Consider the following 26,500-nt stretch of genomic DNA (forward strand, 5'->3'; position numbering starts at 1 on the left):
TGCACTCTAAATTTGAAAACCTTATTTTTACAATGTTTTGTAAAAGTATTATATTTTCAGATATGGAAATACCAGTACGGTAGAGCAGACATAACAAAAGAACCAAAAATGTACTTACAGGCGTATATTTCAAAACTGTGAATAAAATGTGAGGAACAGTCAGAAGGTCTCCAGTTTGAGTTTAAAAGTGAAGAGGGTGAGGATGAGGATGAGCATGGTGAATGGCATAGTTGCTTTCTAACTTGCTAAAAAGGCTCTGTCCTGACTGTCCCTGTCCTAATCGACCCCTACTCACCAATATGACTCCAACAGTCTTATATGCACAGTAACAAGTAACAGAATGTAAGGTGTCTAATGACCATCCATGTTCATAAAGGGCACAAAATATAGAGAAATTAGTAAAGATCTAATCTAATGAATACCTTTGATAGCAGAACATTTTCATCAGCCTTCATGTCTGGGTTGAATGGTCTTTTTCACTGCGACAGCCCTGCAGTTATGTGGCAGTTACGCAGGCACATGATGGTCTATTGCTGCCCACTGACCGGGGATAGGTCAGTTCCAATGTGTTTTCAAGATCATCCACTTTGCATTCCCTTATTATGCCTCGTCTCCGCCAAATTTCATCAGCAATTTGGCCTGAAACACAAGTTCAAACCTGTGTCAATCTTTCAAGTACAAACTGCCAGATCACTTTGAAAAGAGCAGGATTTCATCAGCGACTCAAGTTTCCCACTCAGGTCTTCAGTCAGTGTCGCTCGCTCTTTCGTTTGAATATTTTCCTTTTTTTAAAGAAAAGATCTTTTTTTTTGTTGCCCCCAGGACAGTTTCAAAGCTTTATCCGTTCACCTTCTCAATATGGCAAAGTACACAAGCAATATCAGTAAGTCAAAGAATAGAAAATCAATGGTGATGCAAAGACTTGTTGGAAGCTGTAACACAAAGATCGTCCCATATGGATCGCTAATCTAATCTACAGCAAACATGTGATCGGTGAAACTGCATCGAGATCTTCATTTCAGAGTTTGACTGGACCGGACCTGATGTAAATATCAGTATCACTCCCACACACCAGGTCTATGTCCTGTTCAAACACTGGCTGCTTCTCTCCTCAACATTCCTGTCAGCTGACATGGTATCAGATATACCGTGTGTGTGTGTACGTGTGTGTGTGTGTGTGTGTGTGTGTGTGTGTGTGTGTGTGTGTCAAACAGCCATGGTATCATATAGGCTCTATAGCTAATCTTGCAGACAAAACACTCACCAACTGCCACATACCTTTACCCTATATACTGTTCTCTTTGACCCTCTTTTACACACAGAGACACACATATATACACTCACATGGTGCCATGACTGTGTCTCTCTGATTGTGAGCGCACTTGCAAATACAAGAGAATGAACCTCGGAGTGCTTAGAATAACAAATACCATCATACTTACAGAACCCATACGCAGAACACTTCTCCAGACTGGATCTTTCTCTACTTTCACTTTGTAAAAAGCCTCCATGACTCTCATTTTAGCTCCTTTCCCTTCTTTCATCCCCCTCTCCCTTTTCCCTTCTTCTCCACCTTTTTCCCAGTTTCTCCTACTTATTATCTCTTCTCTTGCTCTTATAAAATGATTCTCTTATTAAATAAATGACACAGAAAAAAATACAAATACAAAATACTCCCCTGTGAAACTATTCATACCGGTAGTGATGCAAATTTGTGACAGTTGCAATACTTGTTAAATAGAGTCTAGCAGTCGGTCTTAGGTAAATTGTCGTATAGCCTAAACTACTGTAAGATATTTCATTGGTTCGGACGATACGGAGCATTAGTGTGGTTCTTTTACTCAGAACTCTCAGCTACACTTTTTGAATATGTCCATTCGGCACAACGTGATTGGTTGATGTCTTTATTTGCAGTGTGAAACCTTATAAAATTTAACATGTTCTGAAAAATATTAGCACAGAACAGGTGCTGCAGGCACGTTGTCAACAGTCTTTTAATTCAACATAGAGAACTGTTGCTGACTTGATGTTCCACAGTGTTTCCATAATGAGATAAAAGATTATAGATTATAGATATATACTATTAATATATTATATCTGTCTTCTGTCCAATTTGACTTTTTATACTAAAAGGTGTATCTTTTGCACATAAAAATACAGCATTCAATCAACTATTATATTGACTATGTAGTGATGGGAAGACATCAATTCATATATTGCTTCCAGGATATTGCCATCACACAGATACAATATCACCCACTGCTCCACATCCCAAACATCTATTTATTCATGTATTGAAAGAATCTGGGGTGATGCTTTCTGGAAACAGAGAAAAGTACCTATATATATATATATATATATATATATATATATATATATCTCGAAAATAAAATCTATTCAAAATGAGTTGCTGTTTCTCTAAAGACAATAAAGAAAATGTGTGTTTACCGCATTTTTCCGAAAGACGATTGAGCACTTGTACAGCCTAGATTTTTTTTAAACACAAATTATATGCTTTCAAAGTTGATAGAAGACAGCACTTGAAAAAATATCAAATAATGTATTCTTTTTTTTGTTGAATTGTGAAACACTGACATTCAAATTTAAAAATAAATTTGTATAGCTATTATAAAGTTGCAAATGATGATTATAATAATTTGCTAAATGGTTAATAAATATTTTGTAACACAGTTACTTTGTATATTTGTTATAATTTATAAACTAATTATTTCATATTGCAGAAACAAATGATGAAGTAACATAAATTGTAGTATTACTAATAATTAGTAAACAATTTTAATTAGAAGAATAAGAAATAGGTGTATTTATTAATATTTTATAAATAAATGTAAAAAAAAATCACCAATTATAAACAATAAAATAAGACATCTATATACAAGTCAAGTGTTCTGTAAGTTGTAAACTACACAAATATTGCAAAAAATTAAATACAAAATGGATATACATAGACTGGATGGTTATGTACTGTATGTACATATATATAGATGTCTATACACTGTGTGTACACAATGTGAATGATTCATATTGGCAGCATTATATTGTTTATCAGCTACAGCTGGTATTGTGAGTGACAGAACATCAAAGTGTAGATAGAGACACAGGGAGAGACAGTAAAGAGGTGTGTTATGGGCATTTATTAGGTCCCCAAGAGATGAAAGCAGGAGAGAATGAGGTGAGTTATGACAGGAGAGTGTGAATGTCCTCATTTAGAGGTGGTAATCCTTCCATTGACACACACACACACACACACACACACACACACACACACACTCTCTCTCTCTCTCAAAGACACATCTCGTACTGTCTGACAATCTCACACACACACACACATTCATGTGTGTTCACTTGTTATGTCAAGGGACACCCGGCACAACTGGTCACTGGATTGAGCAGGTGTTGATCGTCAATCTCACACACGCACACAGACGCGCACACACACACACAAAGCTGCAGTATTTGGTGCTGAAATGAAGCTATATCGTAAAAATAGTATATGGCAATAGTGACCCCTTGCTCTAATGTTTTCATATAAAACTAAGAGCAAGGCTAAATATTAATAGTATTCCTTTATCATTTTGACATGTATATATTTTTTATAAATCTGGAATAAATATTTTCTTTAGCAGTTCTCCAAAAAGTGTATGCCACAAATATAAAGCTTACATTTAAAGATATATTATATGCAACCATTGTCAGTTGCTGTTTGTAAACACACGGCATTCAAAATGGGCCACTCTTCATCGGCTCAACGAGTGAGCGAGGGAGGGAGAGAGAGAGAGCCGTGATGTATATATAGCGAGCTATAGAGTGAATGAAGAGAGGGAGCGGCGTTAGTGAGAACAAAGCAGAATCAGAGAAATAAATCGTTGTTTTCTGATTGCTACATTCTAATGCATAAATAAACATAACCACACCTCTGGACACCCCTGTGGGTAGGTGCTGCATTGCTGGATTTTGAATGACTGCAGCTGAAGGGCAGACTTCCTGACCTCTCTGCTCAGTGTGTGTGGCTCGGTCAAACTGACACACTGATAGCAGCACACAGCAGTCAATCTGAACATCCATGAGAATATTAAATCACCATGATTAACACCCCAGTGATACCATATAAGGCTGGGTGTAATTTAAGTTATTTTGCAGTTTGAGATGTTCTCATCGATATTGTGGTGTTATACAATAGCATCATTGGGCAATTTAAATTAATGATGATATCGTCAGGCTATATGAATACATTTGGAGTTGTATTCTGATTAGAATTACAGAGTCAAACAAGATAATGTCAAGTGTAATTTATATAGGATTTGCAAACTCAACATAAACCTTAAGGTTTCTTCTATACCACCTTGTCAACACTAAAGGGATGATTCATTCATTCATTAATGCATTCATTAGTCCATTCATACATTTATTTTTGGCCTGTTAGTCTTGCCACTGCATTGTTAGCTTGACAGGATGATACTTCTGGATCATTTCTATTTTAGAATATCTGTTTTCTTTTGATAGATTCATCTAAAAGCACATATTTCTCCCCCTCAGTTCAGTTTGGCTATTTCTTCTCCGACTTTTGCCAGGCATTTTAATAACCACTCGGTATTAAACACCAATAGTAATAACAGTGGCTGGTGCTGAGGACTAACAACATTACCATGGCAACTTTTCCTCATTCCTGCTGGACTTTGAGAACCACTCACTTACCTTATTGAATTCTGTTGGAGATGCTTGTGCCAACACCTTTAAGACATCTTTAATCCCCTTCTTAAGAGAAATTTGAAGGAGAAAAACAGCAGATTGACAACATTGTGGAGTTTTTATGAAATTTGGGGTGGGTGATGGATATTGTAAGCTTTTTTTGTTAAATGGAATAAAAAGGACTTCCAAAATACATCAGAATGTGTTTAATACTATTCACACATTCAGTACTCCGCTGTAGTGGAAACAATGCAAAAATGCGAATAAACAAATACGTCAATATTTCAAGAATCCAGTTAAATGTTATGGTACGCTGTAAACTCACTGTTTTCTTGACAGGACATAATGTACGATGGACGTTTACCAGACACAAATCAGAGGCTCTCATTTTTATAGGTCTGTGTGGCTGTTTGCATGGTTTTATGCATGAAGAGAATGAGCAATTAAATGGTGAATTGTAAATTAAATGATTCTTTTATCCAGCGATTGTGTGTGTGTGTGAATGTATGGAGAAAGCTGTTATTCACCGGCTATTGTCACAGTGTTAGACATGCCAGCTACAGTACTGTATATACAACATCTGCTATCGGCACATTAGTCACAGTCATTTTCTTCCCGAGGATCCGTAACCTGTCTCTGTTTTCACTTTTGTCACTTTATGTCACACTTAAACACACGCGACCTCAGCCTCATTGTGTCGCCCCTATTGTCAAAGACACTAAAAAGGCCCAGTGTAAATATGTTAATGTAATGTAAATGCAGTTTCTGCTATTATTAGCGGACTACCAGATTAGTTATGGTTGAAAACATGCTACTTTCAGCTAAGCACACTGGTTACACTGGTCATTTTACACTTGATTATCCTCGCTCTGTCTGTCTGCTGTAATTGACTTGCACTAAAACACTCACAAAAGACATGTCGACTAATTAGTCTGCTATCCGCAGCCCAACTGTGTGTTTTTCCCAGTCCTGGTATGTCCCAGAGCAGCAGCATTATGAAAACCTTATGTCTCTAATCTCACAAGAAACACCGTCTCCAGCCCACATTCAACAGCTGGATTGATATGACTATAACTTGCAGTGGAGATGATGGAAATTCCCTGGACTCATATTCTTTAATTGAAGCTGCTGATTGTTGATTTACTTCCTTAAAAAGGTTTCTAGTTTCATGCAAATTACATCTAAACATTGCAAGGATTCAGCTGTATCTTCCAAATGTGTCTTAGCTGAGTGGAAAACTAAGGCATCACTATTTATTTTTGACTCATAAATATATGAGAGAATTGGTAACCTGCAATTCTTCTTGGTGGCAGATGTTGTTAAAAACAAATCAGATTCAGGTCCATGTAATTTCAGCTAAACATGATGAATGTGCCTGTTTCTCTGGTGTACTAACAAAGAACACAAGAAGATACTGCTGAATATGACCATCCAGAATTAATTCCATCGTGTTCATGACAGATGTTGCCTATCAGCTCAATCATTCAATTAAACTTTGTTGTATTGCACCTTTTATACAGGTTAGTGCAGTTCAAAGTGCTTTACAGATGACTGACAAGCCGAAAATATGACAGAACAAGTGTGAACCGTGAGAACAACAGAAAAGACTAAAATAATTAAACAATTTAACAATTTGACAATTTGAAACCAATGCATACGAGACAATAAAATGATACAAATGTAATAAAATAGAATTAAAAGCTATAATAAAAATTAGATTAATAAAATACAATATAATTTGTCAACTTAAATGCAATAAAATAAGTGAATAAAATAATGTAAATAATGTCTATAAAACATTCTTAATCACAGGCCTTATTGTGTTTTCTATTGACTGTTCCAATAGCTAAAAGCTGATTCACTAAAGGTTTGAGTCCTGCACTTTGGAACACCTAACAGACTCGTGCCAGAGGTCTTGAGGGGCCGTACCGGTTCATACTGTACACTGTAAGCATGTGAAACATATATGCCGGTGCAACGTTAGTTTCAACACATTCCCTCTCCCAATTTGTTAAATACCCTAGGAGTCCAAGTATGACGCTCTAGGTACCCCTCACGCCAGTTTTGCATGTGTCAGGCATGGTGTGTCAATGTACACTCGTTGCATAAAGTGTCTTTTCAAAATAAACTTCCGTGTTCACAGGAAGTTAGGTTTAGGCAACAAAACTACTTACCTAGGGTTAGGAAAAGGTCGTGATTGATAATACCTCGACTGACTAACGAGTCACGTGACTCACAGTTAGTTTCACATGGGACATGAACATCGGTTTCCTGGGTGAAAGTCCCGTGTTTGTTTGTTCCGCTTTGATTTGTGCACTGTGAAATCGAACCAGGCTAAATAGAAAATGAACCAAAAGTATCAACTTTATTCTGATTCAGACTAGACAAACTGACTATACGGCTTGTGAGGGTGCCCTAAAACATGTATGTCAACATCATGTTCATCTACCCATGAACCCTTGTGTTTGGCTCATTTCCTGTGGTTGGTTGAATTACATTTGCAGCTGTATTTTCAGATATTGTAATGGTTTATTGGTATCACAATTTTCGATCCTTTTCTCAAAGTGTTCAGTCTCACAACCCAAGATAATAACTTCATAATTAACTGATATGAAAGTGATGTTGGTGATAAAAGGAAGCGGTGCAAAAATAGAAAAACAAGAGTGAAAGCTAGAGGAAAATCATGTTAGTTTCTCAAGGGAGACCACCATTGTTGTCAGATTGCATTAGAATTAAAAAAGCCTATTTTTAATTCGGCTGATAGCAGTGACAGCTATTTCCTGACAAAACAAGCTGAAGTTTAGGTGGGGTTTTGTTTGTTAATTGAATTTTCTTTTTTATATACAAACTTGTTAAATATACGCAGTTTAACATTTCTGAAAAGTCATTTAATTTCCATCACCATCTGACATGTCTCTCTCTTCCTATGTGTGTAGTCTAGTGGCCACGCCTGGCCTCTGTCTCATCCTCTCTCCCGCTGAATGAAAGCAATAAAATGTGACTATTTTTAAGTCACACTCCACAGAGGGATGAGGCAGTTTGATATGGTGATAAATAATGATGCGGCAGGCATAAAAAATGTACCCATGTGCACACGCAGAAACAAACAAATACACCTCCCTTTCAGTACAACAATTATTTGTAGTTTTTAATTTTCAAGCACTTAGACAAAGGGAACAAATTCCTCCATTAAAGTAACATAAATGCCGTATTAGGCGAGAAAAGAAGAGGTATGGTACTCTTTTGATTATGTTAACTTGTTGCGTCCTTGGAGCAATATCTGCGTCTCCACAAACCATAGTTAATGGAAACACACACTCATTTGCATTTTCTTTTTGAAGCACAATCCACCCATAGAACCATGTTGGGTGCATTTATACCTGCAGTTGGATGTGGTCAAGCATTATAAGCCCTTATCCCCTGAGATGCATGTTATTGCCAGGTGAATAGTCTCCCAGAGTCCTGCTATAGTTGTTAACTTTGACCATCCAGTCAGGGACTGGCTTACACACCAGGTATGGCATTAGCAGATATGAAAGCAGCAGTGTTGTGGGCCCTGAGGAGCAGGACTGAGCACCACAGCACTCCACTTAAAGTGAAAACTTACCACTAATGGGTTTTCTCTGACCTTTAACTGGTGATCATCACATCAGGTAGATTCTTGTTAATCTCCCAAAGGCTCATGTCAGATTGATAAATTGATAGAATGAAAAATGTGTTTTCAATTAGCTACCAAAGGCAAAATACTCTACAGTATATCAAACTAAGTCAAAGTCAAAGTCCATTCAGAAATATTGCACTTATTCATCTTTTTTCATTTATGTGGCCGTTGAACCTAATCATTTAATGTTGCCATAATTTGATATAGTCAGCATTGCAATGTAAGGAATTTCTGACCTGAGATTGGTAAATGGACTTATATATGTATTTATATAGCGCCTTTCTAGCCTTCCAACAACTCAAAGTGCTTCACCCATTCACACACACATTCATACACTGATGGCAGAGGCTGCCATGCAAGATGCCAACCTGCCCATCAGGATCTAATCATTCACACACTGATGACACAGCCTTCGGGAGCAATTTGGGGTTCAATATCTCGCCCAAGGACACTTGGATATGCGGACTGGAGTAGCCAAGGATCAAACCGCCGACCTTCCGATTAATAGACAACCCGCTCTACCTCCCTCCTGAGCCACAGCTGCCAGATTTGCACCTCCAATAAAGAACAGAGTTTATGAAGTGACCTCTTCATGTCATCCCAAATTATGTGAAATCCAGCATCTCCTCTTGTTGTCTCGGGTTGTTGTTCGGCTTGTGTGACTGAGTACATCTCATACTTTTGGTTAAATGCTTAACAATATGTTTGATTTAACTTTAACTACTATAGAACTCCCGTAGCAAACCCAGTAATGCTCAGTGTCGTTCTCTCAGTGGCCCGGACTGGCTATCAGGAGCGCTGGGCGAATTTCCCAGCTGATTGAGCCGGAGTGCCTCAGGCCAGTGTTAAAAATGTCAAATGTAATGGGTAAATCATTGTATTAAGAATCTGAACTCTGCAAAACAAACTAGTAGCCTAACTAATATTGCATTATTTCCCTCTGAAATGTAGTAGAGTAGAAATATGAATTTACATAAAATGGAAGTACCTCAAAATTGTAAGTACAGTCCTTGAGTAAATGTACGTTCCACCACTGCTTCACAAAATTGTTTACAAGAGCACACAGTTCTTCATAGATCTAGCCTCTTCATTTTGCTCTTAATTGATGCATTTAACTTTAAAATGTACAACGTGCCCCACCGAGCAGAAAAAAAAAATACTGGTACAGTCTACGTGGGCTATGACCGTGTGGAGATGACGTCAGATTCCCCGGCCTGAATTATGTTCCCCGTCCGGCCCTGTCTTTCTCTCTGTGTAGTTCTGTTACCCTTCTCTTTCTCCATTTATTCAGTCTCTCCTCCTTAAACTCCTGTCTTCTTTTTTCTATCTGTCTCTTCACATCTTGCCTGGAGGCAGGTATTAATTGAAGGACCCTTGTTATAATAGGTTCTAATTGTTAATCACACAGCCTTGTTAGAGAGCAGTCTGATTGTAATTACAGATGCTCGTTAGCCGGGGTTCAGTCATTAATTAGACATTGTGACCTTGGTAATTACTGCAGCCGTACATGTATGTGCACAGTGATTTCCTCTTTGAAATGTTCATGTGGAAACTTCCAAAGACAGTCTTTTCAGAAGTAAAGAAGAACTTCTTTGGCTTCCATGTGGACAGCGGTGTAAATGTAATGTGTCTTTAGTCCATTGTCCTTTGGTTGGCTTGTTCCAGTGGAGTGATAACACATGAAGAGATTAGAGATTTTCATGTTTCAGTAATTCCTTGATGAGAGATGAGGCCTCCAACTCTTATGTGTTTAAAGCAATCACCCTAATTCCTGACAAATAGTGTTAACATTGTAGCTGTATTTTACTTTTCACAAGAATTAATAATGGATGAATTATGGATTTTAAATGAGTTCAGGACTAGTGGCAGACGTTGTGGTTATGCTCAAGTTAAGAGATGTAGAATGGGACAAAATAAATGCATGTCACAGGCTACATTAATCAGGTTAATAAGCATAATATAGCTTTGTCACCCCACTGTGCACACAGTATGAGAGCGCATTGTGACTGTGACTTGTGTGAGATTATGAGAGTCCCCAACCATTGTGGTCTACACAAAGACAAAACACTGGTGTATGTTGGGGACATACGTAGGAGCTGGTCTTGTTATTATCAAATAATAAAGATAATTATTAATATCAATACAATTAGTATTAATTAAATCATCAATATATACTGTATATATATTAATGAAAAAGGGGTCCTAAATTATGTTGGTACATAAGCTCAAAAAGGCATTTGGCCATCAAAAGTAATTAAGAATTATCACAATGATTATGAATTTTGTTGAATAATATGATTTAATGAATCATCCTCAGGGCATCACTCTTTGAAACAAAGAGAAAATGACGTAGTCTCATAAGCCACCGGGGGCAGTGTGTGACAACTGTGGACTGCAGATCATGTTCAGTGTATGTGAACAAAGTCAATGTCCTCTACTAATGTACCACAACTAATCTCTCCCTCTCTATCTTGTCTCGTCCTCCAGGCACTTCCTCTTTAAGACAGGTACAGGCACCACCCCCCTCTTCTCCACGGCAACTCCTGGCTACACTATGGCAACAGGCTCCGTGTACTCCCCACCCACCAGGCCGTTGCCGAGGAACACCCTGTCCCGCTCTGCCTTCAAGTTCAAGAAATCCTCCAAGTACTGCTCATGGAGGTAAGATGGAAATGAGCCATAAGAAACCAAAGTCCTGTTGATTTGTTGCCGTATCCGTCTCATATAGAACCATTTTGTAGCTGTGATGGGGTAATTATTGGGACAATTCTTTCTGTTGCTTTAAAAGAAAATCACATTATGACACAACAAAAGCATAATCAGTGTTGGGTAGAAGTTGTCAGTGGTGATGGCCCTTTCTTCTGTGCAATTCCTTTGGGTATATATTATAATTTCTGACAAATAACAATGGCTGGGACAGTAGCCTACCTTCCAGTCACAAAGGGAGATGAAGTTACAATAAATTGCTAACAGATTTGATGAAGTTTTTAAGTTATGGACTGGCAATTTGGGCTCGACTCGATGTACATAAGTATCTGGAATGGGACAAGTCTGCTTAAGATGATTCTTGTACATCATTCATTGGGAGTCTGGCATAATCGTGTCAATCCAACGAGCTCGATATTTGGCCGATATTGGGTCAGGACAGTTTGGTTACCTGGGTACATGCTCCAGATGTCACTACGTAGCTTAAATTAAGTAGAAAAAACACACCATATATGTAACCTCAAATTAAACAGAAGGCACTCCTTTCGACTGCTACATTACCAACCACACAAAACGTCTTTCCTCTGACACAGCGAAAAGGTTCTTGTTTGCAATTAAGAATAGGCTTTCCAGAAGCTTGTCAGCACATAAGAGGTCAGTGTTTCTAAATACTCTTCTTCAGAGAGTAGAGGGAGGAAAATTCAGATCCCTTTCTGCTCAGTCTTGACACAAACACACACAATCAGGGTGATATCCCTGAATGCCACAAGGACATACTGTAAAGCTGACAACACTGTGAAATCCATCCCATCAGTGCACAATGGGAAAAAAAGAGAATTCAGTACAGTATATTCAGCCAGCTTTTTATATAATCAGAATGCTGTATACGGTATGCATATACACATACACAATGGTAGATGCACATTCTCAGTATTCTTTGTTCAACATTTGCATTCGGTCCTTTACAGACGGAATTTAGATGTATCGTTATTAATGTCCTTCCTGCCTTTGGCTCCCTTTTCCACACAGTTTTCCTTTCTTTCTTTTATCTTTCTTCACTTCTTTGTATTATCTTTCATAGTACATTCATATACAGTTAGCAGGTAATAAAATACAGGGCAATGCCGCACCCCGACGCGTCATCTAGTGATTTTCAAACTTCCGCACATCACTTTTAGAAAATGACATCTCTATATGTGACATCTCACCCTGCTGTAGTTTAGTGAGAAGAAAAACTTAGGGTACATTATGTACGATTGATCCGTACTGTGCCCGAGTACACTTGTGTCATCACCCACGTGTATTTGTTTATGTTGAGATCAGCTGTTCTAGTGGCGGAGCATCATAAAACACTTCATTCAAACTCAACAGAAACAAAATAAAACTCACCAATACCGTCGTTGTTAGTCTTTCCAACAATCACCAACTCTAGTTTGGTTGAAATAAACTCTTATTTCAAAGAGTTTGATGTGAAAAAAGGCAGAGTCTACGCTTTATATTTTAAGGAACTTCCGGCCTTCCTGCTGTATCATCCACGGCCGTGCAGCTCAGAGGATGAGATCGGCGCGTGATGCGCGCAGATACAGACATAGATATGAAACAGTTTTATGTATACAGATTTCGGAGGAGACCGGCGGCGTTGAAAAAAGCCTGATCTTTCAGAACTACTCGTTAACTGCTAACGATACTCATTTTAAATAGCAGTCCGTGTTTTGGACTCCAGACCACCTTTTCAAGTGGACTCGGGTACGGATCGACGAACCGTGCCCAAGTACGGTTCGGAGCGTTTACACTAATCAAACGAACTGGACTTTGGGGACAAGTGTACCCGGATCCGAGCCTGGATCCCCAATGTAAAAGCACCCTTAGACATACAACCAGGGTTCTGACCTAGTAAATCAAACATCCTGGAGTGGAGATTTTGTATTTTGGGTCTAAATGCTGACGATTTCTTCCTGGCAACACAGCTCTAGGTTAAACTGAATGGAAGTAGTTTGATATGACAAAAAAAAAAATGGTCAAATTAACATTGCTTTGGTGTTTTGGACATAATTGATGCGCTAGCACATAGACCTGGTAACTAGTCTTAGTAGTCGGGGCCAACTCTACGCTGCAGAACGGAAGAGAGTCACTTTTGTAACGCTGCATGAACAGGGACTTTATTTCTCTTCTGTAGCAGCGAACATAATACACGGCCTTGCTACAGCTATATACTGCACCCTGAGCTTTATACGGCTGACTACTGTAACTTAACCACCCTTAACATCATGCACTTCACTGCAGCTATACGTCTACCTGCTGCCACTTCTCACACACACACACACACCGGAGAGACTCACTGCCCACAATGAACCTGCCAGACAATGTCACGCGCACAGGTTACATGGACATGTGACATCAAAGACAGGTTTGAGTTACATTTAACAGTCGACTGAATCTTGGCAGTAACTGGAGCCATAAAAGCAGCAGTCAATTGCCAGCCAGCTGCCATCTAATTGGTTGTGAGACTTTGCTAGCCTGCTGACAAGAGCATCCAGGGATTTTTGCTGTGTGTGACATCAGGGGGGAACCCTGAGATATAAGTGATAGCACTTTCTAGGATACCCATGTCTATAATGCATTATAAACATACTTAAAATGCCTTACAATTCCCATAGTTGCATACATAAATACATATAATATATTTTATAATGCATTATAATCACATCATAATGCATTATAATGTGATTTATAAGTGAATCTATCTATCTAATTATTTGCTTTAAGTAAAGTGAAAAAAATATCATTAAACCTTTGCAAGAACAACACACAAAACATTGTAAAATCACTTTTTTTAGCTTAAAGCAAACAATGAGCACTTATAATATCCCATTATAATGCATTATAACAGTGATAAAAAGTTTTGAATGTATTACAAATATGGAAATTATAATACACTGGTCCTTGCAACAACAACAAAAAAATGTCAGTGAGTGAGCAGCAGCTATTATGATACTTGATCATTGGCTTGACCATCATTATAAAATGCTTTATAATGTGTTATGATTATTAATATAAAGCATTGAGTGCTTATAACTATAATTATATAATGCTATAAGCAGATTATTACACAGCTTTGTTGAATACTCGATTTTGGTCAGTCACGGCATTCTCCAGTCTGTTATTTCTTTATAACAGACCGCTGCTATGGACAAAGTTCTGATGTCTGACTCTGAAGACCATTTTTGTGTCAAATTATTGATTTCTTAAGTAAGTAGCCGTGTGATAAGCAGGATAATGTACAGCTAGCGGGTCAGGGTCCTGCATTTCCTTGTCGGGGTTTATTTCAAAACAACAACTGGCTCGCTGTACATTATCCCTTGCTTATAAGTATGTTTATAATGCATTATAGACATGAGCGTCATAGAAAGTGTTACTAAATAAGCAATTCCCACAGCATGCAAGTGAGTAGTTGATTATTGTAATTGTTTGTCGAACCTATCACTGTCAAATGTATCTATCAATGTCAAATATTTCATTTGCCATGGTTTCAAGGCCAATAATAATAGTGTGCGTACATGTAATGTTAGCTGTTTACTTCTATCCAACCTCAATTTTTGTACAATGTTACATACAATATAATGTCTGCAAATTGCACGCAACCAGAAATGCTCGCTGCTAACCACAACTCAAAGGTTCGCACAGACCACAGTTATTGTGTAGTGTTGTTGGCATGCCGCTATAGAGATGAGGGCCTGGGTTGTCGGGGTGTAGCATTTACAGTGAATACTGCAGGAACAGATTAGAACGGTCAGAACTTGGTAGGAAAAAATTTCCTTTTCTAAGATACAGTAAAACATTTTGCACAGGAAACATTGAAGACTGAAATATGGTGAAATTCCCCATTAACGAATGAAAAGGGCCGTCATGTAGACGCCATAATCGTTTGCAAACAGAGTGTATTGTGGGAGTTGATCATACATCAAAAATTAAACAATTGTGTGAAGCTGCAACAATAAATGTCGAAAGTGTTTTCTTTGTATTGTGAAGGTTATTTCAGACAAAAAGCCAATACTGAAGAAGGTGACAGCAACACAACAATCTTTTTGTTTTGTTCTTTTCCTCAGGTGTACAGCCCTCAGTGCAGTAGGACTATCTGTACTGCTCTCTGTCCTGCTCTGTTATTGCATAGGTAAGACCACACACACACACACACACACAGTGCTGTGAATACATGTACACACATGAGACTGAAGGGTTAGTTTGGCCCAGGTGCAGGATGACAAATGAGACTTTTATTTCTGCTTTGTCCATTGTAAGTCCCACCTCATCGCTCCTCCAATCTTGTCCAGTTTCCGTGCCTCTCTAGCTTTCTCTGTACCGATCGTTCTTGTTCTCTTGTTGCGGCATGTGTTGGTTTTCACTCTGTGGTATGAGCCCATCAGATAACCACACTGCTAGGGTTTTCCTTTCTCCAGGCCTTATTCATCCGCTGTGTTCCAGGATGTGCTATAGGTGATGTGTAAGCTAATATGATTTAATGGTTAAATCGTAGCTGGAATCCTCTTTGGAAACATGGTTTTAATAATACAGTGCTGAATTGTTGGCAAGATGTACCATCAGATTTTCAACATCACTCCACCAGAATGAAAACAATGGTTCACATGATCCTTTTTCCACTACATTTTTTTTAGTGTAACAACAATAAAATATTGATTTTAGACCGCAATAATTGTCTTCTCATCAGAAGAACTCTGCATAATACTGATGACAGACAAATATGTAATACATCAAATTGTAGGAATACTTTGTGCACTTTTCTTCCATGGTGCCGCTGAAAGGCAGGAATCTTCTCAGAGTAATAACTCAAAGAGTTCATTGTCAGGTTTATTTGGGTTTAGATAAACCTGACAAAACTAGTGTTGAAATGTGTTATTCTCTCATATTTAGTATTTCTTTTTTTCTTTCTTTTTCAGGCTTTAGTCATACATGCAAAACATTCCCTTAAAACCGCAATGGTAGCACTGTCTATGACGCCCATGTATATAATGCATGAACATACTTAGAAAGCATTATAATCTGCTTACAGCACTGTATAATTATTGTTATAAGCACTCATACATATCCATAATACTTTATAACAATAATCACAACACATTATACATCAGTTCATCATGACTTATAAGGTCAAGTATCATATGACTTCATAATTGCTGGTCACTTACTGACTGTTTTTTGCAAGGATCATAGTTGCAATACATTATAATATTTTACAGTGCATTCTATTCACTGTTATAAAGCATTGTATTGCATTTATAAGGTAATCTAAGTGCTAATTATTTGCTTTAAGTAAAGTAAAATATATATTCAATATATATATATATATATATGCAAGAACAGCACACAAAACATTGTAATGCATTACGTCAGTGTTTATAATGCATTTTAGACATGGGTGTCATAGAAAGTGTTACCAATGCAGTTTTAAAACAACCCTTAATTACCTAGTCTCTTTAGTGAATAAATTGCAACACATAATCAAACTTTCCCTTTTAACAGACTTAAATAAAGACTTATATAAATATGGTGACCCTTCCCCTCACTGTAATTGTTTTTAATTATGTTGGGTGCAAAATTAACTGTGGGTCAATGGAAGTCAATATCATCTTACAATGTTAATAATTGTCTTGTGAAAGTGTTAATTTAAGCCACTGAATAGACTGAGTCAGTGTTCTTCTACTATATAAAATGAGAAATGTCACATCAAATCTCCAAATTAATTTCATACAATTTAAATTTTTTATTTTTTAAAATTTGATTGTTGTGTTTCAAACATTACTTTTGTCCTCGCTGGACTCCCTGGAGGTATAACAGCATAACAGTAGTGACCCATGATGTGTACCATGGGTTCCTCTCTCTCACATACTGACGTCAATACAATCTGTTTCTGGACACTCAATTTGGACCGCTTTCACTTTTGTTGTGAAAATTTGAATTCTTAAAACTTGAGAATGAGCCCAACATATTTGTAAGTGCAAGCTTCAGTCCAAAAAATGAAATCAAAATAGTATTAGCCTTTTTAAATCCCGATGGAGGCCTCACATTGACACCTGTAGTCATAAAAATACTTCAGTGCTTTTCCTTCTCCGCTACATCGCTTTAGAACTGTCAGGCCGGTTGCTCCTTGTTAGATTGTGTGCGAGTGATATTCTTTTTTAAAAAGCCTTGAGAGAAAGAAAGATGGGGGAATGAACGATGGAAAAAAGAGTCAGAGGGGAGGAAGAGAGGTATTTTTTCTAAAGGTCATCGATTCCCACAATGAACAGAAGCATTTATGATTGGAGCTCAGGTGGTCCTTGGACTTGCAGATCTCTTGCCACAGGCTAGTCTTCTGTGTGTGTGTGTGTGTGTGTGTGTGTGTGCGTGTGTGTGCGTGCGCGCGCATGTATCATGGGCTCCCTCATGTAGCAAAATCCTTGTTTCTGCTTTAGTCTGTCAGTTATTGTGCATGCGTTCTATTTAGATTTGAGGTGCATAGTGTTGGAGTTAGAGATGTTAATAATGAACCGTTTAATCGTTAACTGACATTAAGCATTTTAACCAATTAACGATTAAAGAAATGTTAATAATTAATTAAAAAGCTGAGAAAAACTCGTCACTTTAAGGAGAAAAGCTGGTCCACCTTAAGACAGTCTGAGCCGGAGTTACAGATACAGGAAGTTGGTTCCTGTCTATAGCTCGCTTGAGCGGAGCGAGTTGTAGCCTCGTAGCATTTATTCACCGACAAATAAACTGTACACACACTGTCTGCTACACCTACGTTCACAGCTATAACGCCACCAACAAAACCCACATTCACTGAAGTTAAGCCGCGCTGACAGAGCTTATGTGTGTGTGGCTACAGCGGGCACGGAGACACCGGCAACGCTAGCAGCTGCTAACGTAGCACAAACACACACACTGTTTGTTGGCCAATCGCTATCGTTAATCCGGACAGACAGTGTATCCGTATGCCGGGCAGACACACAGCGGACAACCTGCTAAACTAAACTAAGTTTCCAGTGGAGACTTTCTCTGGGAAAGTGGCTGCCTGCTAAGTTAACGCTCCCGGACGGTGAACTGGAGACAGTGAATACAGCATACTGTACGCTCCCATACGGGTGAACTGGGGACTCCGTTGTCTGTTGTGCTCATACACTGCAGCTGGCGCACCGCTGCATGCGAGGCACAAATCTTGTCGGTTAATAATCGGTTAACGAGGGTCGGTTATCGGTTAAGAACATTTTTCAAAATTAGCATCCCTAGTTGGAGTGGCTTGACTCTTATGGGAAAATGACTGTGGACTCTTTTCTAACAAGCCAAATGTCCAACAGCTCTATGACCTTGCTGCTCAGAACCCCCCCCCTCCTTTTCCAAAGTCTGTTAGCTCATATTCTAATAAACCGTTCACATGCAAAACACGTGGGAATGGACAAGCTGCTGCAGGCATCCACCTGTAGTGACACATATGCAAATATAAAGGGACGATCCAGATTTGCTGTTTTTTTTTTTTTTCCTAGTCATTGACTTTATATGCTAACAGGCTGTGTTAACAAAGACACACTCATTCACACATAAAAGCTTCCCCTGTGACTAATTGTGACCAAGGTGTTCCCCATAAAACAAGGCCCTGCATCGAACAAATACTCAGCCACTATGAGAGCTGTTACACTCCATTCAGTAAACCCATTACGATGAATGTCTCTCCGCGACTCCCACCGGGGTGTGCTGACTTTTAATGATTCTGTAAAATCCATTCATTCAAGTCTTTTCTGGTCCAGTGCTTTTCACAAAAAAAAAAGATGATTTTTCCTCACCCACGCTTCTCTAAAACCAGTTCAACTGATTTTTCCAATCAGTGTGAGTCAAATAAGTTGAAGAGTTTTTCGAGGACACACTGCTTCAAGTCAATCATTCTAGAATTAGCTTGTACTCCTGCATTTGCATGGCAAGGCCTCAGCTATATTATCACGGGTCTGGTATCATTTCAGGATAGCTACAGCATAATCATTTGTAATAAGTAGCAGAGGTTGATTTTGATCTCTTGTGAATCTGCCCGGTCAGTAATTTGTAAAATAACAAGGACACGGTGTCAGAAATGCAAAGCACCACTGTCACTTAGGACTCCTGCTGCTCAGCATTTATGTCCAAAACTCAGCTAAAAGGCATACATACATATGGGTTGAACTCTGGTATGCCTCAGATGAATGTTTATAATAATAATAATAATGATAACAATGTTTATATATCAATTAATTTCAATCTGTCCTTTATGGAAGTGGTTATTCGTTTAGTACTATAGCTTTAATTTGCCTTTGTGTTAGATGTCAACCATAATGTACTTGTAATTTAACTTATAATTTATATTTTAACCATTATTTTTTACTTTGAAAGAACAAACATTATTTGCTGTATGTATGGCTGTGCCTTCCATATCATATCATCTCCCATTAGCACACAAACAACTTCATAATCAGGTAAAATATGTGGATATACCACTTAGCGATACCACTTGTTTCAGGGCCAGCTGATATGCTAGAGGAAGTTAGCAACCTTGAGAGCTTTACAGCCCAATGTCTGTTGTCTCATATATACACGAAGATAAAACTTGTCTCATGAAGCATGCTGTTGAATGGTATTCACTAATGTAATCAGATTAATGCATGTATATTATGTGAAAATATTCAAAATGTAAAACATGCTTTTAAAGGATCTGCACACCTCCAGGTGTTTTCACCCGCTGAGGTTGATTAGACGTCTGCTCAGGTTGAAGTTGGGCAAAGCCCCGAAGCACTTAATCCCATCACCCCCCGATGTTTATGTTGGATGTTTCTTCAAAACCCCAAATTACTTTCAATTCCAAAGTTTGTAAAATTCTTGCTTCCTACTAGATCTGTGCATTGCAGCTGCAATCACTTTACCCAGCAGTTGGGTAGCAAGACACAGGAACTTGACTTGGGTCTTAAGGAGCTGCAGCATGTATTTATGGACAAACTGAAACCTACACTGTACAATTACTGCCACTAAACAACTTTACTGCTAATTTGCTGCTAATTACCTGCTCTGATCGCCAACACCTGAACACCTGTCTGCCCTGAACGCATCCACCGTCTCTCGCTCGACCACACACTCACTATGCCCACAATATATTATATTCCTTAAAGCAGCTACGCTACTCTTACTTGAATGTAATATGTAAACCTGTGGATACCAATTAAACCCGGCATCCACCACCTTAGTTTCAGCTTCACTAAGGGCACAATACTTCCTGCATTGGCAGCGGACATAAATCGTGAGGTGCAGAATCCTCCAATTTGGATGTAATTCCTCAGGATACTAGACTGGAATAATTTTGCGCTTTCCATGTAACAAATCAGACTGATAAAGGTGGAACGAAATCCACAGGAGACTTGTCATAGCAAGAAAAGGACTGGTGTACAGTAACTAATGGCTGCAATCCATTTAGGTGTTCCCTGCAATTAGGCATGCTTCCTCATTGGACTTAAAGGGGACATACAGTGAAAATCTCACTTTTTCAGTGCTTGTGCACATACATTTGGGTGTCTGGAGTGCCTACCAACCCACAAACTGTGAAATAAGACAACCCAGTCAGATTTTTTGTGATTCAACAAGCCAATAAGAGCATACTGGGGTTTTTCGGGAAGGGGTCTTAAAGAGACAGGCACTAAAACGGAGTGTTTCAGACAGAGGGTGAACACAGGTATGTTCAGACACACAGGATGAGAAAAAACAATGTGTTTTTTAAACATGTTCTAGTAGAAACCCAAAATACAAGTATAAACTTAAACTAAACTAAATGAGCATGATATGTCCCCTTTAAATGGCATGGAGCCATCACTGATGCTAATAGTTACACCTATGCTTTTCCTAAGTCAAGTCAAGTCAAAATATCTGCTGTGACAAAGGCCTCTTAAGGACTGTGTGCACCCCAACACAGTCCTGACATGAAGTCTAAATCAAAGACTATGGATGTGCCCCCTTTACATTATGTGATGGGAGCCGTTCTTCTTCTGTCAGCATTTATAGTTGCTACACATTGTTCAGGGGATGTCATTTTCAACAGCTATTCCTGTTAGTATACAGCACTGTCACTAAAACATAAAAAAGAAGTGAAACAGTTTCCTCTGTTATGTTCTCAAAACATTTCCTTCCCCTAAAAGTGTTGAATCAGGCCGCCGCATCCCTCTCAGTGTGTGTCAGATTATCAGGATGAACTGGGATCAGTTTGCACTTCTAAACGGACACAGTAAGGCTGACAGTGTGCGCTATAGGTTGTTGATTCCAGTCCTTCTTTGAACACAGTAGGATAGTTCATCTTCTATCGATCCAAAGTTCTCCTGCTGCAGGGATTTTCTTTTTTTTTCTCATCGCAGCTTCACATTCACAAACCAGAGAGAACAAAAAGAACAGGAAATATTAAAAGTTAACACCAACTGACCCTCTTAGCTCTTGCATGGATGGATGTATCAGGTGATGCCAAATTACCACGACCTTCATGTAACAAGAATCTATATGGTTTTATAGTTTTTACCTTCCTTAAATCCACCAACTGAATTCCTCTGAAGTGTTTTGTTAATTCCCAAATTTCCTAAAATGGTTCTGTTAGAGAGAACCGGTCTTGTATGACTGTTACCATAGCCATTAATCCACACACACACACACACACACACACACACAGGCTCCTGTCGATTAGCCAGCACTCTCCCATGACCCTTTGCTCCTGTCCTCACCAGGAGGGGTTGTGGATAACGTGCTAGCACAGCACGGCTCTAATTTAATGAGGCAGAGAGGTGTGTGTGTGTGTGTGTGTGTGTGTGTGTGTGAATATGTTGGTTCTCTCACTAAATGTTCCCAAGTTGAATCAATAATTGGTCCTTGACACAACTCTCTCTAATATCTGCTGTGTGAGGAATCCAGTCCAGACTCCTCATGTGTTCTCCCATGTTTAACCAACACAAACAGGTTACTGCTTCTGATCTTTATGGCATCGTGTCGGGCACTGTCGTGGGACACGAGCCGCCTCGCATATCCAACATCTAACTTCTCTCAGATGTAAAATACCTAGGGCTTTGTTTCTTTTATTTTAGTAGCCCATTATAGTCTGTGTGCTTTTTAGATGCTCCCAAACTTATTAGGAATATATTGATCCTCTGTTGTGTTTCTTTGTTTTGGCTGGTGTCTCATCTAAGGATATTAAATGTTGGCACATGATATCAGCTATCACTATATCGCTATCGCTTACGTTGGTAGTGGGCTTCCAAATCCCATTAAAAGTCATTAAGCAGGGCGCCTGGGTTAGCTCAGTTGGTAGAGCGGGCGTCCATGTATCAAAGCTTGGTCCTGACCGCGGCGGCCCGGGTTCGAATCCGGCCTGTGGCCCTTTCCGCATCCACTCTCTCTCTCCCCCCTTTCAAGACTCTATCCAAAAGTCATTAAGCAGTTCCTTCTACATGCTCTGTTACAGAACAGGCCGTAGCCTGGAGAGTGATTGGTAAAGTATTAGCTGTTCTGTGTCGTTTAAAGGTCCTATATCATGCTCGTTTTCAGGTTCATACTTGTATTTTGTGTTTCTACTAGAACATGTTTACATGCTGTAATGTTAAAAAAAAACTTTATTTTCCTCATACTGTCTGCCTGAATATACCTGTATTTACCCTCTGTCTGAAACGCTCCGTTTTAGTGCATTTCAACGGAATTGCAACAGAATTGCGTTGCTAGGCAACAGTTTGGGTCCATGTTTACTTCCTGTCAGCTGATGTTATTTACATACACTTCAACAGGAAATAAACTGTGACACATTAAGAATTTGTATGTTTTAAACCGTGTAATGATCTTTATATTGTATATTTGTGACATCACAAATGGACAGATATCTAACGGCTTGTTTCAAGCTCACAATTTCTGAATACGGGCTGTGTGTATTTCTTCGTATATTGAGTGTTTTGATAGTTTAACAGTATTCATATAGCACTTAAATCTGCTTTATAATATAAAAGACATGAAAATCTCACATTTTACAATATGGGACCTTTAATATGATTGCACTGTAAGTGACACTGAAAGGTTTAATCATGGTGCTTGCACTCTACTTTGGGCTATTAGAAATAATACGCTTTAAGTACTCAGCTACACATTGGCATTATGATATACATTTTGCATTACACATACTGTTTTTCCCAACATGATGTGAATGATTTTTTTCCACTATTTGTCACCATTTCTCTCTCAGAGTTGATCAATATTCTGAACATTCTGCACACGTTGCAGGTTATACATTGACTTCCTGTTTTTAAATCTTGTAAAATGTTTTTCTGTTTGTGGAGAAGTTATACAAACAGAAATTGAGGCATAATTTCTCAATGATGTATGCTGCAGCATCTAAGGATAGGCATATGCAATAAGAATCTATCCTGAAATGTGTCATAAAAGTGTCCCCCAAAAGTGTGAAAGGGCAGATTGCCATAACATTTACTGACCACACACATTCTTGCTCCCATTTAGTCTTTCCTTTAGTGCCACCCTCAGGACAAACTTTCCACATGTCCTTAACTACTTTTGACTTATAATATTCTGTCTAATAGCAATCTGTGGAAATCAGGTCCACAGACAGTATTAGTGAATAAACTGCAATTTTCTTTGTATTGAAGATAATTCTTAATTTTTGCCTGAAACCAGCAGAATGAGACTGGAAACAGTGGGTGTGCTGTGCAATATGAATAAGTCCGTGTAAACGCAAAACAACAGCCTACGTTATTGAATCGCAGTGTGTAATTTTGTTGGATTGACAAGGCAAAGCATTTTTTTTTTTTATAAAACATCAGTTGTCATCAGCTCTGCACTTCTTCATCAGACAGTCAGCATAACTCAGCGGACACCGTGCAGAATCTAGTGAGCAAATGAAATGAGCTTCACGGGCGTGCCGTGGACGCTTCTCTTCTGTTTGGTTTGCACCAATTTGGCTGTTTTTTTTGGCCTCAGAAAAATCTGGTTATATCTCAATCGAGATGAAGTAGGAGGAGGAAAATAAAAAGTGAGCAGATGATTTACAAGCTCAAGGGCGTGCACACACACACACACACACATGAAGGTGGTAGAGGTGGGTATAATATTAGGCCCGTTGGAGATGAGCCAGGCGTGCGCAGAATCGATCACCGGCAATCGCCGCGCAATGCATGCCGGTTAGATTTGTGTCCGACTTGCTCTGACATCATGCACAAGTGGGCAACGATAACCTCACGAGATGGAGGCGGCCTCAGTTTTTAGAGCCAGGCGCTGCAGTTGCTCTCGACTGACTGCAAGACCCAGGGCATGATGGGAAACGCCTGGCTCTCGCCTGATCAAAGAGCTGATTGGCTCTTAGTTTTGACAGCAAAACACCACGTGTTGTAGAAAGTCACAACTTTCTGTGTAATTGTAATATTTAACACTAGATTGTAGGATATTAGTCTCATGTTGTGCAATGAAGGTTCAGTATGTTAACAAACATATCTGGTGTGTTTGATATTATTATAATAATGAAGGTTATCTATATATAACACTTTTCAAAACAAGTGCTCATTACAAAGTGCTTTACAAGGCGGACATCAAAATAATAAAGGATAGAATCCAATGCCAGACGCATGCACATTTCCACATAGATTTACAAACAAATATAAATAAATCCCCCAACGTGGTGTGAAAACTACAAGTAGCCTACAGATCGGATCTAACAGGAAGTAACTTTTTCTGTGACTTCCTGTAAATTCTTCGAAGGCTGCTCAAAACGGCTGGAAACTGTCCGAATTGATCGCAGCTTTTAGCCACCCCCCCCGTTGCTGCCGCCTGATCCCGTCTACTTTCCAGGCGAGGAGCATTTCCAACAAGCCTATTGTCAGATTAGCTGCTAGAGGCTTCCATTGATGTTAACACACACACAACCGTATATCTTTCCCTGGGTATTGGTGAATGTGTTTGAGAGAGAAAGAGGGAAATTGGTTGTAATGTTGTGTGTGGCTCTATATTTGTTTATACTGTATGTGTTTCCATATGGGCTTCAGTGTGTGTGTGTGTGTGTGTGTGTGTGTGTGTGTGTGTGTGTGTGTGTGTGTGTGTGTGTGTGTGTGTGTGTGTGTGTGTGTGTGTGTGTGTGTGCAGTTGCCCACTTAATTTGTGTATCTAGCCTGGGAGCATTATAGATGTTATTCATGTTTCCAAAAAAAACATAATGCTCAGTAGGCCTATGCTTAACAACTCCTAATCTTCCCTTTCTTTCTCTTAACTGTCCTTCCTTTCCCTCTCCTCTTCCTTTTCATCCCCTCCTCATCTCTAGCTATGCACCTGTTTGGTCTAAACTGGCAGCTCCAGGAGAGTGAGGGATACGGAGCATTTGAAAATGGAGGAGGGGGAAGAGATACAACTCCCAACACCTTTATGGTGTCGACAGACAATGGTGAGTTTCTATTTAAATACTTTTTTTTTTTTTTTTTTTATCCTTTCTCCTGACAGGAGAAAGAACATGAGAAAAGTTAAGGAGAGGTAAGGAGAAAGACATTTAGCTTCAAACAGAAATATAAAAATCACTCCAGAGGCCGAATAGAGTTCAACATACCCAGGGTATCTTCTCGTTATCTGGTTTAACTAACCCTAACAAACGAGATCCCGCTAAGCGGTCCTACGAATCCCAGGATTTCTCAGTCTGGCTGTGAGCTTGTTCAGTTTATGCAGTTTATGACCAATCACAAACATGGACAAGTCTGCTGTCAGCAGAGTGGCACATTTTATAACTATAATATTAAACAAATATGATGAAGATAAACACATAATCCAGACTAATATTAACACAGTTGAAGCTGCCAAATGCAGGAAGGACAGCTGGCATAATAAAAAACTCCCGATGTGTGAATGCGTATATTAACAGACTTTTTAATTTAATGGAACACTCAAAAGACAGATATAGTTGTCTAGCTATAAATAGCTGTTAGAAGTGTAATAGATGAATGGAATACACTTCATTATGCCCTTTAACAAAAATATGGCGTGTGTGACTATTTCAGCCTTCTTTTAGCTGCGTCCCCGTCTCCGGCGGTGTGAAACAGACTCAAGAGCAAGTAAAAAAAATAAATATAAAAACAGAATTCAAAGCGGTAAACACCCACATCATACAGCCAGCTGTACTTCCTGCATCTGTCAGTTTAATCTGTTTTGCTCATAGTCTGGATTATGATTTAAATTTCTTCATATGTGTGTAATATTACCATACGATCCCCACACAGAGCTCTGATTAGTCAGTAGGCGGTGCTTTTATACGAGTTGATCTCTTATCTGAAACACAACCTGCCCCGATGCAGGTTAGCTGTTCAGTATCAGTTACCATGGCGATTTACCCCGGTAAGAAGTGATCCACCT

General features: G+C 38.9%; 1 protein-coding gene across 7 annotated transcripts in view; it reads left to right on the forward strand.

Annotated features, from left to right (window-relative positions):
• Positions 1–26,500, forward strand: part of tenm3 (teneurin transmembrane protein 3) — a 385,078-nt gene that overhangs the window by 244,942 nt on the left and 113,636 nt on the right. For all 7 annotated transcript variants that reach the window (XM_074628332.1, XM_074628353.1, XM_074628362.1 and 4 more), the window contains 3 exons: positions 10,859–11,032; positions 15,184–15,248; positions 25,425–25,544. In XM_074628332.1, coding sequence (XP_074484433.1) covers positions 10,859–11,032; positions 15,184–15,248; positions 25,425–25,544 — 359 coding nt within the window. The remainder of the gene's footprint in view (positions 1–10,858; positions 11,033–15,183; positions 15,249–25,424; positions 25,545–26,500) is intronic.

Source organism: Sebastes fasciatus, chromosome 3 (genome assembly GCF_043250625.1).
Source record: "Sebastes fasciatus isolate fSebFas1 chromosome 3, fSebFas1.pri, whole genome shotgun sequence".
NCBI lineage: Eukaryota > Metazoa > Chordata > Actinopteri > Perciformes > Sebastidae > Sebastes > Sebastes fasciatus.